Below are 17323 nucleotides of genomic sequence, written 5' to 3' on the forward strand. Positions count from 1 at the left end.
TAAAAGTTTCCCTTAAAAGTTTTATTTAAAAAAAAAAAAAAATCCCCCAAATGTGGCAAGAAAATTCTTGTAAATATTTTCAAAAAAAGAGTAAAAAACTTCCGGAAAAATCCTAAAAATATCTAAAATGATTCCATATATATCAGTAAAACTTCTGATATTTTCTTTAAGAACATTCACAAAATAATCAACCAAAATCCAGCAAATTTCACTGGATTTTGGTTGATTTTTTGTGAATGTTCTTAAGAAACATTTTTAACATTTTTTTTTCTGCCAAAAAATGTTCAAAGATTTCCCAAAAATGTTGAAAATGTGGTCATCAGAAGTTTCACTGTGAAACTATTTTTTTTCCCAGTTTCAAACTTTAAAACTGGTCAATTTTGATCCACAGGACGACACGAGGGTTAGAAGGTTTGAAAAATGTGCATGCTGTTTTTAGCAGCATTAATCTCTCCGTGCTCAACAGCAACAAATTATGGATGAATTTTAAAATATTTATTTGCAGTTGCTAATCATAAATGCTGAAGTTCTACAGTTAAATGTTCCTTAATCATCTACTGCAGCCTATATAGAGGAATTCTGTTTATCTACTTTTGAAATACTTGTGCTTATTTTTAAGCCTTTAACTGGCCAATCACCACGGTATTTTTCCAACTTCTTTCATCCCGAATAGAGCTCTCAGGACAGACCAACAAAAATTACTTGTTGTCCAAGTATGAAACCCGTGGTGACTGTGCTTTCCAAGCTCTTGCACCAAAACTGTGGAATACTCTTCCTCTACAGCTGAGATCGGTCGACTCCTGTGAAGCTTTAACGAGGCAGCTGAAAACTTTCTTTATTCTGACAGGCTTTTTGTTGCCTTGTAACTACTTTATTTTATATATTCTCTTTGATGCACTGTATTTTAGCTGTTGCTCCCGTTTAACAATTTATTACCTTTATCATTATTGTTTTTATCCTTGTTTTATTGTTGTTGTAAAGCACTTTGTGATTCTGTAGTTGTGAAAAGTTTTGTATAATTTTACTCACTTACATGTGTATTTTTGCTTATGTCATGATGTTCACTTGATGTTCATTTAAACTAGTTTTTAACAGTTTCTTTGCCTTGTTTGCAGGTTCTCAGGGTGTGTTCTGTGAGGTGCAGCCTACAGACCGTCAGAGGCTGGAGTTCTTGACCAAACTGGGCTTCCTGGAGATCCTCAGAGGAGAAGCCAGGAGCAGAGAGGGGGTGGTGCTGGGGAGGCTGCTCTGAACACAAAACACACACTCACACGGTCACACACATGCACCCCACCACACCACACCACAAACAGCAAAAACACTCACACACGAAGGCACTTAGACATGCAGAAAGATGTTAGAAACACCGTACGTGCAGCACAGCATAGAGACAACTAAGCTCTGCAAAGACGCCTCCGTCAAGAGAGGAAACCTTTTTTTTTTTGAGGGACAGTTCTGGATTCCTTTGAGTCTGTGTGGCAGTAATGGGGATGAACCCAGAGATTTCTGAGGGATTAACAAAACATAAAATAAGCTTTCAGTTTAAACCTTTTGCAAAGCTTCTCGGATTCCACCCCGTCTGAGGATTACATGATTCCGTCAAGTTTCAAGGAAGGCAGCAGGAGGATAGACTGAGATGGGAGCAGAGCGCGAGATCACAGCAGCTACAACATACTGCTCTTTCTCTGTGTAAAATTTAAAAAAACATGAATTGTTAATGATACCAGTGGCTGTTAAATGAACTGGCACGGCACTAAAATGTAGGGTGGAGGTAGATCTGACTATACAAGGCCATGATTTGACTAGTCTTGCAGAGCCAAACGTACCACCCCTGCACTGTGTATAATGGTCTGGCTGCACCTCGTCGTCATTCCGCTCGAGGAGAAAAATGCTCCTGCTTGTTTGTATTCCTTTACAACTAATCTCAATAATCTTTGGTGGTGCTAAGCCCAGGATGCAGGGATGGTTCCCCGGCAAAATATTGTCGGTGGGATTGTTCTGGTGGAACATTTGCACACAGATCATTAACTTAGCTAATTTGCCAGCTAGTTCAAGCAGGCCTGCCTTTTTTGCACTATCCAAAACCTTGGCAAGACTTGTTTTTTTCTGCGGAGATTATGAAAATGTAACTCAGATGTGGAGGTAAGGGAGGATAAAGTCGCATGATGATCTGTACCTGAAGTCTACATCCAATGAGTCGGATTATAATTTGTTATGTTTTCCCATGATGAACTGAATGCCCTGCTGCTGAAGCTAGTTTTCCCCCGATGTGGATTGCATTCCTGTTTGGCCAGACAGTCTTCACTAGATAAAACGTTTGTTTGTTTTCATGCTGAGGTTGAGTTTGTGTAGGAGTCTGGGTTGTGCCCATTTCGAATCTAATGTTTGTGAGGGGTTAAACATCACTTCCTTTGCATTTTCAAAAAAGTCTTTCACAGATACTCAGTCTACAGTCACTTATAGGCATTTTTGAAGTCATGTTACAATTGTTCACACATTGGCAATAGAAAACTGATTAATACATGCAAGTTGCTGTACAATCTTACACGCAAGACCTTTAATGCAAGAATAATCAATCTTTGTCATTATTAACAGTGGACCACAATAAAGTATCATGCAGCTCCTCAGCTATTTAGCATCTTTCATACTTTAACTTTAGAGTTGTTGTTGGAAGGTGACCTGATCTATGATGCTACCTGAGGAGAGGCATATTTTCAACCTAAAAATCTACTTCTGGCGGGTTATGTTCCAGATTATCAATGTTTCAGTTACTTCCCTGTCATTACCAGTACAAGGATTAAACAAGTTACTACCAGAGCTAGACTAGCTGTTTCCCTGTTTCCAGTCTTTGTGCTAAGCTGGCCGTAGAGTATTATTGATCTTCCAAACATGACACTGATCAAGCTTCTGTGTCCAATCTTGTGCTCTGCTCCCTCTGCTTTCTTCATAAAGTGATCTTTTGTTTTCTTAAAAGTTAGGATGTTGTTTTCTGGCGCCTGTCCTGTTGGTTCAACAGCCTGCTAACACCAGGCCAGACCCAGGCGTGGCATCACTTTTTACACTCGCCTAGTAGAGATGAATGTTTACATGCATGAAGAACAAAACACTGAGTAGGGATACATGTCTACTGACACCGACACACAGATATAATTTCAACGGCATGCTCTAACATTGCAACTAAAAGCGACGATTTTTTTTTATTGGATTTCTCTCTGCCATTATAGCTGTAAAATCTTAGGGATGTAAAATGCAAATGCATGCTAAAATTCATCAGAAAAACAAAGAAAAACACAAAAAACAACTACACACACACACACTTAAGTTTACACTTGGTTCAATTGGATAAAACAGATACCTCTCCCTCATGTCGCATCATTTACACAGTTGTCAGATACTGTAAACATTGCAAGTAGTGTGTACACGCCGGCAACACGTGGTGTATGTGTGTGTGCTTTGTATGTGGTGTATGCATGTGTGAGGGCGTGCCAAATATACAAACTAAGACCGCTGTGTCATTCTGCCTTTATTCTGAACCATAATGAACACAAGCATACACACACACACACACACACACAATCATGCTAAAAAAATAAATAAAAAGAAGCACAACAGCACTCAATCAAACCTTCAACTGAAAGTATGTAGAACTATGAATGTTCATCTTTTTGTAACGCAGCTTAGGAAGACACAACTACTGCAAGTATTTATATTTCTACTTTTGATTTCAGTTCTATTTTTTACGTTAATGCTCGACCAATCACAGACTGAAAGGCACTTTTTGTATGTTTCCTCTCATTACCGACGTCATCGCCATCGTCTGTGAGGTGCGTCACGATAAAAGAATTCAGTCCCAGAGCTGGAAATTGTGTAGATGACAATAAAGCACTATACTAGAAATGCATGATGTAAAGAAAACTCTAGAAAAGATGTAACTGTTCGTCACAGAGAGCCGTCACTTCCCGTTACGGACCTGTGGTTTTGTTTTTTGGTATTTTTGACACCGCTATGATCTAATTTAAGAACTTGTGTGTGAATGTAGGCATGTGTGTGTTTGGGGGACATACATGAAAACTCCACACAGGCAACGTGAAGCACTGTGAAAAAAAGAAAGTCTAACGACCCATGGCTTTTTCCATTTAAGAGAATTGTGAAGATGAGCAATCATGACAACAATAAGAATGATAATCGTAATAATGACAACAACAGTTGCCTTTAAACTTCAGGCTTCAGCAGCTGACTGTCCATTTCATAAACACATCACCTGTCTCACTGTCTGCCTGCATTGAGTTACATGTACAGTCTGTTTACAATGAGTTCCAGTGGAGTGCTATGTAGTGTCTATGCAGGGTGGTGGAGGAGTTAAAAAACAAAGAGAAAAAAAAGGAATTACTGTAGAAGTCAGTCTGTGTTTTTATTGACAATAACAGTAAAAGTGTAATTTAAAAAAAAAAAAAAAAAAAACATCATTTTAAAAACAATGATTTTATTGAACTGACTTGTTGATTTTCATGCTTATTAAAAGAAGTTTTCTTTCCCTTTAAGTTGCCTGTGCTTTTTGGATAATATTTATGTCATATGATCACATCTAATTATTGTGAGGAAAAACTAGTACAGGGTGGCAAAGGCTTATATAAAAGTTTTAAGCATTTCATGGAGGATATGAGGTGGATGTGGTGATATGATGTGAGGTCTCCCTTAAACCTTTTAACAGTCATTAGTGACAATATGGTCAAAAACGAGTGTTTTATCTATAAAATATATATAAATATTCATAATAAAAAATGTAAAGTTAAGGCCAAAAGATTTGTATCAAAGCAAAATTTTGATTTATAGTAAATTATTATTTGACCATAGGTTTATTTTTGGCCTAAAGAAGTGACTAAGGATGGTAAGACATTATGTGAGACATTTTGAAGGTGAAATTGAACTTTTTACATTTTTACAAAAAATACCAAGTAATAATTATTCATACCTCTGTAAATTGTGACAGATCTCTGAGAAAATACAGCTTCTATACTATTCCAAATAATCCTGGTATTTCCTTCCATGTTCTAAAGCTATTGAATACACTTTTAACTAAAAAAGGTGATGCAGCATGTAGTCAGTTATTACTCAACTGCAAGTTCTGGCTAAAAAGTTTAGTGAGTTTGCTCTTTAGGTTCATCATTGAAAGAGATCTGGACACTGAGGCTGATAACTAGATGAAGAGATGCTATAACATTGTAACCAAGTGTCTTCAAGTTCCAGTGGCCGCAGTGCAAAGTGATCAAATAGTACAAGGATTTCCCACACTATGAAAACACAATCTCCAAGGTCATGGTATGAGGCAGATGTGACTCCTGCACTGGGAAGAATGGTAGCGCTAGACGTCAAGAACAATCCAAAGACCACCACCAAGACCATCCTGATGATTCTGAAGAAATCTGGCAACTATTGTGACTCCATTTCTCCAAGACAGGCACAGAAAAGCTCACTTGGACAAAGAAGAAAGCTTGTGGTCATCAATTCCATGGTCAGATGAGGTGAAAATTAAGTTGTTTGGACACAGAGAAACAAAGGAGAAGTATTCAATCCCAAGAACATCACCCTTACAGTTAACCGTCATGGTGGGAATGTGATGCTTTGGACGTGTTTTTCATGCGATGGGCAAGGTAACCTCCAACCTCGAAGAATAAGACCTGGATCTTGATCGTGATCTAGATCTTGACATTGATCTCGATCTAGAACAAGAGAAAGGAGAGCGAGCGGCTGTATGATCGAGACCTGGAGTAAGATGGTCTTCGGCTCTTTGGTGCATTTCTATACTTCATAAGCTCTTTGCGGAAGCCCTTAGTAAATTCAGTTTAGATGTAACTTTGTCCTGTATGTAGAAGTCTTCCTTTAAGAGAGGGGGCTCCAAGAGGGTCGGCAGAAGTGGGACAAGAGGAGGCTGGGTGCTGGAAGCGACCCAGGGAGGGTTCAGCCCCGGTGGTCCAGGGGCATAAACAGGCTGAGGCTGGTAACTGATGGGAGGTAAAAAAAATACATCATGAGAAAAAGACAACTAAATTAAGATTTAGGAAGAAAATTCGGCAGAATAAAACTTGGCCTGAAGTATCATTACCACCTCTACAACAATATCTTATTAGCCTTTGTCGCTTGTTCATGTCAGAAAGCTATTCATCAAATAGAAATTCACTGTAAATCAACATTTGGTATGAATAATTTAGGCTTAACTGTATATGTTTGGTCTACTCCACCTAAATCAGTAGTTACAGTACTGATGCAGTACTCTGAGCGTCCTCACACTATACATCTGTGCTCTCCCTGTCTGTGGTGTTTCCAGCTTCCCATTGGCTGCAGGAGCGCAGGTTGCGTTCAGGCGCCATCACTTGACCAGTAGGGATGCGGTACGCCGCTAAGCTGCCGGTCAACAGCAACATCAGCGTGGCTGTCAGAGTAGCTGCCCAACTGCATGCTGGGAGACCCACCTAGGCAGAGAGAGGATGTTGAATAATGCATGAAGGTAAAGTAAGACAGAACGTTTAAGTAGACTGTGTGATGGATCTCCTGTAAGCAAGTTCACTCACACTGGAAGGTTCAGGAGAACACAATAGAAACTTTTATTCAAGCTCGAAATAATAGTTTCAGCTCAAAATCCTGCACAGATATTTCATTCTATCCCACCTCTGATTTCATCCCTGTTCCAAATATAGTCTTTAAGTGTCTGAGGCTTTAAATCCAACCAAGCTGTTGCCCTCAAACCCGTTGAGTAAGAGGGCAACAGTCACACCTGTCTCTGACTAACTGTTCAGTGATTGGCCGAGAGGATTCCAGAGGAGAAGCTACCCAAGGGGGCAGGTCTTATCCTGCTGTGACATCACAACAGGCCGCAAACCTGAACAAGTCACTCAGAGAGACACTAAACAGCGAAAGGAAAGAAACTATGGGATTGTCTTTTCTCATGTTTTGTGTTAAAAACAATGAAAAACTGGATTTTGCATAATAACACCTTGCAGTGTCACCGGTCATCCTCCCCACCAGGACACCCCATCCATGATTAATGTAACCTCTGTATGTGTTTTTTACGTCTGCATACGTTTGAGATTAAGTTACGTTGCAGCACTTGTCTAGACTTCTCTCCCCTTCAATGTTTTAGCTTCTAGCTGCTCTCTGGCCATTGATTTAACCCCTAAAAACTAATTTCTATGTATCTGAGGTACATATTTAGAATTTTTTCCCCATGAAAATAGTTCCGTAAATAAAGTGCTATTTAAAATTACCCTTACTAGAAGTATATAAAGTAGCTGTGACATTAAAGTGATGTACACATTAATGCATCCAATAATGATCATCCAAAACATAATATGCTTCTAAATTGGGCCAGTTTGCATAATAAATACTTTTAATTTAGTTACTTTAGTTATATTTTGATGCCAATATTTTTGTGCTTTTACTTAACACCAATTATGAATATAGCTACTTGTAACAATATTTTAAACTGTAGTATTGCTATTTTCACTTCAGAATAGAAACATTTCTTCCACCGCTACAGTAGAATTAATGCACATCAACCAGATAAACTGCCTAAATTAATATAAATAAATTGATATACTTGAATGGATGGATGGTGAAGAGAACATGCCTAACATCTGCCTGGCATCTGGCTTCCTGCACATTATCTTATGTACTTCATAGCTACTTATACAAGTAAGTAAACAGTAATTAAAGATTATTTAAAGTTTTGCAATTTTTCAAATAAAGGCAGGACTACTACTACCTGATCTTTGAATTCAGACACAAACACTTGCTTAGCACTTCACAATGAATCGATGCTCTGATTAAATGATTAAACCTACATAAATGTATGAGCAAAACTATTAGAAACACTCTATAGTGCTGTAGCAAATCCAAATATAACTGGTCAAATATTGTACAGCTGCTTTTCTTAACATCAAAAGTAATGTGGAACTAATTACAGGACAGAACTGGACCATAAATTACAGCTTGTCTCATATTGCTCTCTAACATTCCACGTGTTGGAAGTCTTCTGCTGTTCCACAAAATGAAAGAACGAGCTAAAATGGAAGCACCCTGGGCATGAAAAAGGGTGGTTCAGGCTTCTGCGTTTACTTACAGTTCCCATCAGATTGCTCAGAGCGATGTCAACGTATGCAGAGAGGAAGGCTGCGGGCAGAAGAGGAAATATTACACTAAATTTATTCTCCACACATTCACTCTTCAACTCTCTCCAGGTTGCAGCTGGCTGCACTTAACCCCGATAGTCTACACACTCTGGAAGCTTCAATTAAGGCCAATTTACCTAATGTGAGCAGATTAGCTCCCTGCCAAACTGGTCAGTGCTCATGTCCATGATGTTCCAGCTGCACCCAGGAGTGAAAGCAGAAGTAGAAGGGAAAGCCAGTCTAAACAGAGCGATTAAATCAAGCTACAAACTGACAAAATGACAGGATTTCTATTTAATTCCAGCCATTTAAGACAAACAAAAAGGACTGTAAAATGATTTGGAATCAGTTTGGGTAATTAGAGGGATAAAGTAGGTTACAGAGGAGGAATAACTGAGAATCATGACAGCAGAGAGGAATATATACAGAAACTAAGGCTGAAAAAGCCTCTTCGCATGTAGAGTTTACTCATTATTTTTAAAGTTTAAGAGCACATTTTCCATCTGTGGTCATTAGTGCCTTGGTTCATTCTCTCCTGAAGAAGGTGTGACTCATCTGACTGATTCAGCAGAAGAATCGCTTCATGATTCACTGAGGACGACTCAAAGCACAAACTGCACAGCGTCACAGTCACAGTAGGAGGCTTTTCAAACAAGCAGGTGATCCTGACAGAGTCCCATGTAAACTGTCTGGGTTTAGGAACTAAGAAAAGTAGTCTTGTTTGTTTGCCTCCAGTGAGTTTCTGAAGAAAAATAAATCACAGGACCAATGGTACAATTTAACACAGGAGGAGCACAACTGAAAAAATACAGAAAAACTAAAAATGGCTCAAAATGTGCAGTTGAGAAGCTAAAAGTGAAGGTTTAAGAAGTGTGAGTTTGAGCATTCTGACAGAATTAGAAAGTTCTTCCTTAAGTTACAAACCATTTCCAGAATTAAACTGATGCTTTCACATTCTGCCCTGCAAACAGTCATTCACACACTTCTTTTCTTCAGGCTTGACTACTGGAACTCCATCTTTAAGTCTTTAGCCTCCCACTAGTTCAGGATGCAGCAGCTATTGTTTGATATTGGTTTCTGGAGACAACACCAGAACTTTTAAGTGTGGCTTCTCCCTGTTGTTCATTTAAGAATGGATTTAACATTTCACTTATCACATTTACAGCACATCTGGGTCTGGACCCCAACCCACATATTATTTAAGTTAACCCCAAAAGAGTCAGCCTGCAGCTTCAGATCCTCAGGTGGAGTTTTTCTGGCTGTTCCAAAGTCTACACTTAGATCTAGAGTGCTTCTCTGGTTTGGATGGATCTGAATGAGAAGATAAACCTCACAGGACTGCTTTTAACTCACTTCTTAAAACCCATTTTAAAGCTTGCTTAGTAAGTTTTCTATTGCTTATGAAGGGTTTTATTGCTATTGCTTGTATTCCTTAACATATTGTGTTTTTCTTTTCTTAATTTTATCTTAACTCTTGCTATGTTGCCTTCTGGGAATCTTGCTTTTCTTTGTACTAAATCTATGGAGTTGCTATCCCCTATTACTATTATTGTGTGTTTGATAAAGACTGCAGAGCATTTGAAAGCTTCAGCACCATGGACAGAGACACTGAGGAGGATTATATTTGAATCATGGTCCATAGACCAAAATAAAACAAGTTGTTTTGTCGCTCCCTAGTGGCTGAGAACAGTAAGGACATTAGTAATGCGAGGAGCCAAAGGATTTGGACTGTTAGATTATTCCTGTAAAATTAAAATAAGGTTAATGTAAATGAAAAATTGAAAAACTATTATAAAGGTCTTATACTGGGGGTTTACAACATCTGTTTTACGTCTGCTTTTCCTGATCATTTTTTTTCCTTCTTTTGTTTTTGTTTGAACCTGTTTCAATATTTCTTATTTATATAAGTATATCTGAATTGTCTTAATTGTTTTCATATACTGTGAACATTTTACATTCTCTGAAATGGTGTGCTGTCTTGGCCAGGTCTCCCTCGGAAGACAGATTTTTAATCTCAAGGGACTTTCTGGTAAAATAAAGGTTAAATAAATAAAAATAAATCTGCAATGTCACATAATACAGTGTGTATACATTTGATAATGGCTAACAACAGTGTGTAAATGTGTTTGTGTGTTTTTGTGTCACCGCTGGCGATGGCTAAGAGGTGAGTCCTCCAGCTGAAGGTGAAGAAGAGTCCTCCGACATTCATGCAGCCCAGAGCTCCATTAAACCCCGACAGACCTGAGTACAGAGACCCATGACGCACTGCCATAGATAAACCTGACACACACACACACACACACACACACACACACACACACACACACACACACACACACACACACACACACACACACACACACACACACACACACACACACACACACACACACACACACACACACACACACACACACACACACACACAAATGAGTCACAGCTGCTGGCAGACCTGGGAAAAAGACAAGCAGAAACACACAACAGCAGCAACACACAGCTCTTCATTGTCTTGTTCAATCTGCACTACTAAGCTCAACCATGTGGTGGCGCCAGACACACACTGTTGTTCGGTTGCCTTCAGTGCAACATTTAATTTGCGTGTAACCTAATAAGGAAATTCCTGATTTTCTTTTGGTTAACACCAAATAAAAATAACAATAAATGGTCCAGCACATTTTCACCTGCATCACTGAACCAAAGGTCTGACAACAGCAGCGATGACTTTGCACTCTTGTGTAACGGCGTTTACAGGATGTGATGCATCACTGAGGAAGCCATTCCTAATTTGTCCACTTTGTCTCTAGCATTTCAGATTTTTTTCCGGTTGGAATGAACCATCTGTGTTCGGATGCTCGCTGTGTGGTGGCGAGTGGAGCCTGGACAGAGAGGAGTGCTGACAAAGAAACTGCCTGTCTGCTCTTCTTTAAGCTGCACATACACTACAAAATATATGGTTTTATTGTCTTTTTCTGCAATGAGACAGTACGAATCATGGGAAGATCAAGCGCAGACTTCCTTTAAATGATTTAACACACAAATGCAGCTTTTATGTGCAAAATACTAGTTTCAGGTTTCCTCAACTGTAATAGTTTACATTTAATTTCACAAAATAACAGTTTCTATTACCATGTTTTTGTTCATCCTGTGTCAGAGTATTGGAGGGGAGGCTGGATGAACACCAGGTCACGGCCTCACCTCTGACTCCTGTCCATATGAGACAAACTGTGCAGCTGAAACTAAATGCAGGCTGTACAGGGAGGCATGCTGACCCAGATCCATCTCAGCGAGGCTGAGAGTATTGACATTTTCTCTGCTGGCTTCCACCTCCAGCTGCACCACGTCTCTCAACCCACACGTGAGGGAGATTAACGACAAAATCAGAACGAGGTCAGAAAGGGCACGGCCACTGAGTTTACCTGCAAAGGGCAATAAATTTCATTCAGCGTCAGCAAGCGCTGCAACCGCAAGCTTGTCAACAGACATGATATTACTATTAGGCGTTTTATCCATGCGTGGACATGTGAGAAGTCCCCATATAATGTGTCAGGTGCACATGCTATTATGCCATTTTGAATCCCATCCTCATCCATAACAGGTGCAAAATCTCAAAATTGATGAATGTTTTCCACAATATTTAAATATCTACACTTTCTAGACATTCTAATACTCACATAGACAAAAAAATTGTCTTTTTACTTGCATCCTGTCCAATAAACTAAAGAGATGAAGCAAAGTTTGCAGGTTATGTGAGTTCATGGGTGATTGCCAAACCAGAAAAGCATACATATAATATGCAATAGCACTGTGTGCCTAAAGCAGGGATGTCAAACTCATTTTAGTTCAGGGGCCATATTCTGCCCAATTTGATCTCCAGTGGACTGGACTAGTAAAATCAGAGCATAATAACCTATAAATGACAACAACTCCAAATGTTTCCTTTATTTTAGTGCAAAAAAGTATGTACTGAAAATATTCACATTTAAGAAATTATCTTTTTACAAAACACTATGAATAAACTGAAATTTTTTGATAAAAATAAATTCAATTTCAACAACATTCAGCTTCAGTTTATTATTTACATATCACAACTTCCAGATCGCAGAGTGGCTACAAAGACACAAAATATTTCGTCACGGGTATCTGGAACTGAATGACATAGTATTTTACTTTTAAAAAGACAAAAAACAACAAAAAGAGGACAAAATATTACAAAAATGAGACACATAATAACAAAAGCGAGACACAAAATGACAAAAATGAGACAAATGACATGAAAAACAAAAAAGACAAAAAAATTAGACAAAAAAGTTACTAAGGGTCAAAAAATGGACAAACGACACAAATGAGACAAAAAAATGACAAAAGCGTGAAACAACGACAAAAAGGATACACAAAACAATGAATAAAGCAAAACACAAAATGACAAATATAAGACAAAAAACACAAGCGAGACAAAAAGGAAACACAAAACAACAAAATTGTGAGACAAATGATAAAAATCAGACAGAAAAAGACAAAAAACAAAAACAAGACTAAATATTACAAACATGAGGCGCAAAATGACAAAACAACAGTGAGCAATCTAGTATTTTACTTAATGATCAAAACAACTTGTCATAGTCTAGGAATTATTGTGAATTTATAGTTTACAAATTTACAATCTCCAGTTAATGTCTTCTCTGTAATTTTTACACTTTACAAAGTCGTCCTGTCGGCCGGATTGGACCCTCTGGAGGGCCGGTTTTGGCCCACGGGCCGCATGTTTGACACCCCTGGCTTAAACAGTAGGATCCACTAACTTTGGAAATGTGGTCATTAAAGTAACATTTAGTGGATTTTTTTTGGGGTAGCTAGAAGTGATGGATGTAATTTTGCATTTTTTTGTGGGTTTTACAATATAAAAGAAAACATGGCTGTGAAAGAGTTTAACTTTTGGAGTGAAAAACTAGATTTTTTAATCTGATATTCACTAACTTTTGCTCCATTTGCTCTCGTTTTGAAAGTATTATGACCATGTATTTCTGGCTGCATTGGCGTCAGGTTCAACCCCTCATTTACGTAAACAAGTGCAAACACAAAAACACCTTTTAATGAAATGCAGTTGACTGCATCAGCAGCACGCCACTGTTTGCTAATTAACATGTCACTCGGTCATGAATCACAATATTGGACAAATTAAAACTGCGTCCTGATGTAGGCTGCAGATAAATAGTCACAGTGCCGGCAGAATGATTAATATTCATCCTGAGGGGGGGCATGAATGTCAGCAGCAACTTTTATGGCAATCCATCACTAAACAACAAATGTTTGCCTCATGATGAAACTCCAGGAAATGTCAGGAGGATACCAAAGCCATTAGGATGCATTATCTGAGGATGATAAATGCGGGTAAAAATCACAACAATCCACCCAGATGTTATGGTGATATTTCAGATTTTGATGGACACCCTGAGAGCTGAGACACTAACTGAATCTACTCCTCCCTTTCTGCACAGTGTGCACAAAAACTGCACATTATAAATCCCAGATAGGACACGGTGTAGTTGCAGACAGCATGGATAGCTCATAGAAAATGTTTTTGCAGGTTGCTGAACACTAAAACAAGACTCTGTTAAGGGGCCCACAATGGAAAACAATGATCTGTTTCATTGATAGATACACTAGTTGTGCTAGTGAGAGCATAAACCCTGCAGAGAAACGTGTATTTTTACCTCCTGGAGTAAGAGCAACATCATAAAAAATTACTGAACACTGTCTTGCTGTGCAGAGGAGCTACCCTCTACCCATCCATTTGCTCTCGTTATGTATTATTCACACACGTGCACTAAGCTGAATGTGGCCCTGGATGGCACTGATATGTAGCACCAGATCCAAAGAGTCAGATAAAGACAGAACAATGCACAAATGTAAGTTGTTGTGCATGTTGTGACTGCTGCTGCACCACTCTTCATTTTTGTTGTATTAATACAGCAGGACTGTAAATTTTGGAAGCTCCTCTGGAGATTAATAACCCTCTGGCAGCTCTGTGACTGATTTCCTCATTACCAGGCAGTGGGAGCTGCAGTTTAGCAGTCTGGTACTGAAGCAGACTGACCACACCCCTGCACTGCCTCTTCACTCTGGACCACTCTGCCCTCCACTCCCCTTTACATTTCCCCATTTGTTTTGACAGACTCCTCCTCCTGCAGACGGTCTGTAGATGCTCCAGCTCTTTCTACTTTTGCCTCATCTCCTCTCCATCCTTTCCTTTTGCTTCTCCCTTGTTTCCTTCCTTGTTTCCTTCATCACACCCCTCCTTTGTTCCACTCGTTGCCTCCCCACACAAGGGTGTCATTAAAGACTAATAGCAGAGTGGGAGAAAGGCCCCAGAGGATGGGAAAATTTGTACGGTTTTTCTCCTCTTTGTGTATCTACAGTATATGTGTGCATGCAAGTCACTCCCAGTGTGAATGAGTTAGAGTGCTCTAATCACATCAAACCCGGTATGTCTCCTCAGCCTGCATCAAACCACAGCGACCGGCCACAGACTGAGTGGAGAACAATGGAATGAACGACTAAAATGAACTGCACATGAAGCCAGTGTTAGCGGATCACTGGTAACTTTGCATTTCAGCCTCTGCTCTCCCTTCAGCTGGGGAATCCATCATTGTGTCCTTTGATGCCTTTGAGGGGGAAACTGTTTGTGGATGCAGCTAAATTTATTGCTCGGTATGGGGGCTCATTTGTTAACTCCAGTCCAGGTATCAGCAGCGTGAGTTGTAGAGGGAACTGTTTGTCCATGCAGTGATTTACTGCTTTGTGGTTAGTTGCTGCTTCCACCAACATTTGTCCACCGAAGAGACTCGGTTCTGATGGTGTTCAGGCCTTTTTTCATAAAATGTCTTTCTTTAAAAAGTAATTAGATTCAGTAATAACACTATAAGTCTACATGGTCACAGTCCAACTCACCAGATCCAAACTATGGTCATAAGTCCCTTCAGCTAACTGTGTGTTACCGTTTTAAAAGTCCCCTTAACTACAGGAAATAACATATACCACAAATAACACATAACAACGTCTGTGCAACAACCGACACTCTTCTGAAGATCTGGATTGTGCAATAAAGTAGTGAATTGACCATTTTAATGGCATCACTTGTCTCTCTGCATGCAAAAGTTCCACCAAAACAATTCTTCCCAGCATTATTTTTGCAGTGGCACAATCACTACATCCTAAGTTTGACATATCCGGGATTTATTTGAGTCAGCTGCTTCAACAAAATCCAAACCCAAATCCATAAAAAAAGGTATCACAAAGAGAGTTATCATCTATATTTTCTGACTCAGCTTTCTTCATCAGACTCCCATAAAAGGTGGCATTTGACTCCACAGAAAGCACAGATATACAGGCTATAATGGAGAGTTATGAATAATAAAAAAAATTACAGTAGAAAATTTACTACAAATGATGCAAAAGAGGAATGATTGCAAAAATCATTAATGATTTTGTTTAGGGATGCAAATCAATCAACAATGCATTAATCAATAACACAGAGTACAGTGGACATTTTTTCACATGCTAATCAACATACGCTGCTATACCAGCTCACTGATACATGCCACTGGGCAATAAGAGCTCTGTCCTAGTACACCAAAGCACATGGCCGGAGACCCTTAACCATCACAGAGATCTTTGTCATGGTGGCACTTCACTGGCTAAACCCCACCAATTCTGCCAAACTGAATTTCCCTTGGGATTAATAAAGTATCCATCTATTGGAACTGCCCATAGTCTGAATGATCGCCTCCTCAAATCACTACAGTAGTAAACAGTTAAAGCCCCATCTGGTGGCACAACCAGGTACTACAGCTAATCTACAATACAATTTCTGACATGCATGCCCTTTGTCATCTGCCCTATCAGTTATTTTCAATTGGTTAGATTTAAGGATGTCCAACAATATCCGCCCATCGATATTATCAGCCCGATATTGGCATAAAAATGCAATATCGGTCAATATCATTATCGTTTTTTTTTTGCATATCATGAAAACCGATAAAATAATGCCTGTGCCTGACTAACAATATGTCTGTTGTTTGGAATTATTTATCGGTAATATATACATTTATCGATATTGGAATTGGAAATTGAGAGTTGGACAATATCGGCATATCGTTTATTGGCAAAAAAGCCATTATCGCACATCCCTAGTTAGATCATTACTAATCATTTGATTAACTGCTAATCATTAACATCTGTAATGCCATGACAGCTACACATTAGAGCTTTCAAACTTTAAACATCATTTATTTAAACAGGATACTCATGAACTGCATTTAGGTCTCACACTGATCCACAACGAAGAATATGTGGAAATTACTCTAATATTTAGCCAAATCAAAATGAAAATAATGCTATTGATTGCATATTCTCTGTGATAAATACTGGCAGACTAATCAGTTTTCTAATCTGTGTTCCATCAGCAGCAGTACCAGCACTGTAAAACAGACACGACACCAAACATAAAAAGTTGCATTTTCTGAATCACAACCTGAATACATGCCGGTTCCCATGGCGATGCAGTACATAGATTTTTCCTACTGTAACTGCATGACGTCATTCAGTGGCATTACTAATGTACAGCTCGACAGATATGACATACTCCAGCATCGGGGAATCTGTATCACTCAGACAGAATCGTCAGGAATAAAACTGATGAAAGAGTTTCTTGTAGCAGATTTAAATTCCCAACAAACTCTTCCAGAGCAGCTTAGAAGTGTAGCAGCAGTTTGGGTTTAGCACCACCTGAGAAGATTGTGACTTGTTTAAAGAAGCATAAACAAATCAGCATTTTTTAAAAACTCCAATAGCAGAATAATGCTGAGGTGCCATCAGACCATTCTGCAGAGCTCACACATTGACAATGCTAATATGGATTATTATGTTTTTCACATTAAAAATCTTAACATTTCAGCATCACATTTGCTAATTAGCTCTAAATACAAACTACCACTGAGAGTGAGGGGAATGTCATTAACCAAAGTTATTTAAATTAATCCTGAGTGCCGCCTGAATGGCTAATGTTCTAAATAGATGGTTGAAATTGTTCAGCTCAGTCCTTTACAGTCAATATTTCATTCATGCTTCAGACTGTGCGCTGGCAGTTGCTCTTCTCAAGG

General features: G+C 38.9%; 2 protein-coding genes across 5 annotated transcripts in view; one reads left to right on the forward strand and one right to left on the reverse strand.

The window, feature by feature from the left end:
- The window catches only part of si:dkey-183c6.8 (protein O-GlcNAcase), a 34497-nt gene extending 29956 nt beyond the window's left edge, over nt 1-4541 (forward strand). The window contains exon 17 of the mRNA XM_055007651.1: nt 1116-4541. Coding sequence (XP_054863626.1) covers nt 1116-1252 — 137 coding nt within the window. The 3' untranslated portion in view covers nt 1253-4541. The remainder of the gene's footprint in view (nt 1-1115) is intronic.
- si:dkey-183c6.7 (urea transporter 2) overlaps nt 4387-17323 on the reverse strand; it is a 56839-nt gene continuing 43902 nt past the window's right edge. For 2 of the 4 annotated variants that reach the window (XM_023294833.3, XM_035941310.2), the window contains 3 exons: nt 10311-10445; nt 8117-8166; nt 4387-6470 (listed from right to left, as the gene is read on the reverse strand). In XM_023294833.3, coding sequence (XP_023150601.1) covers nt 6288-6470; nt 8117-8166; nt 10311-10445 — 368 coding nt within the window. In that variant the 3' untranslated portion in view covers nt 4387-6287. The remainder of the gene's footprint in view (nt 6471-8116; nt 8167-10310; nt 10446-17323) is intronic. The other 2 variants (XM_055007655.1, XM_055007654.1) reach the window with 2 other exon arrangements.

Source organism: Amphiprion ocellaris, chromosome 23 (genome assembly GCF_022539595.1).
Source record: "Amphiprion ocellaris isolate individual 3 ecotype Okinawa chromosome 23, ASM2253959v1, whole genome shotgun sequence".
Classification (NCBI taxonomy): domain Eukaryota; kingdom Metazoa; phylum Chordata; class Actinopteri; family Pomacentridae; genus Amphiprion; species Amphiprion ocellaris.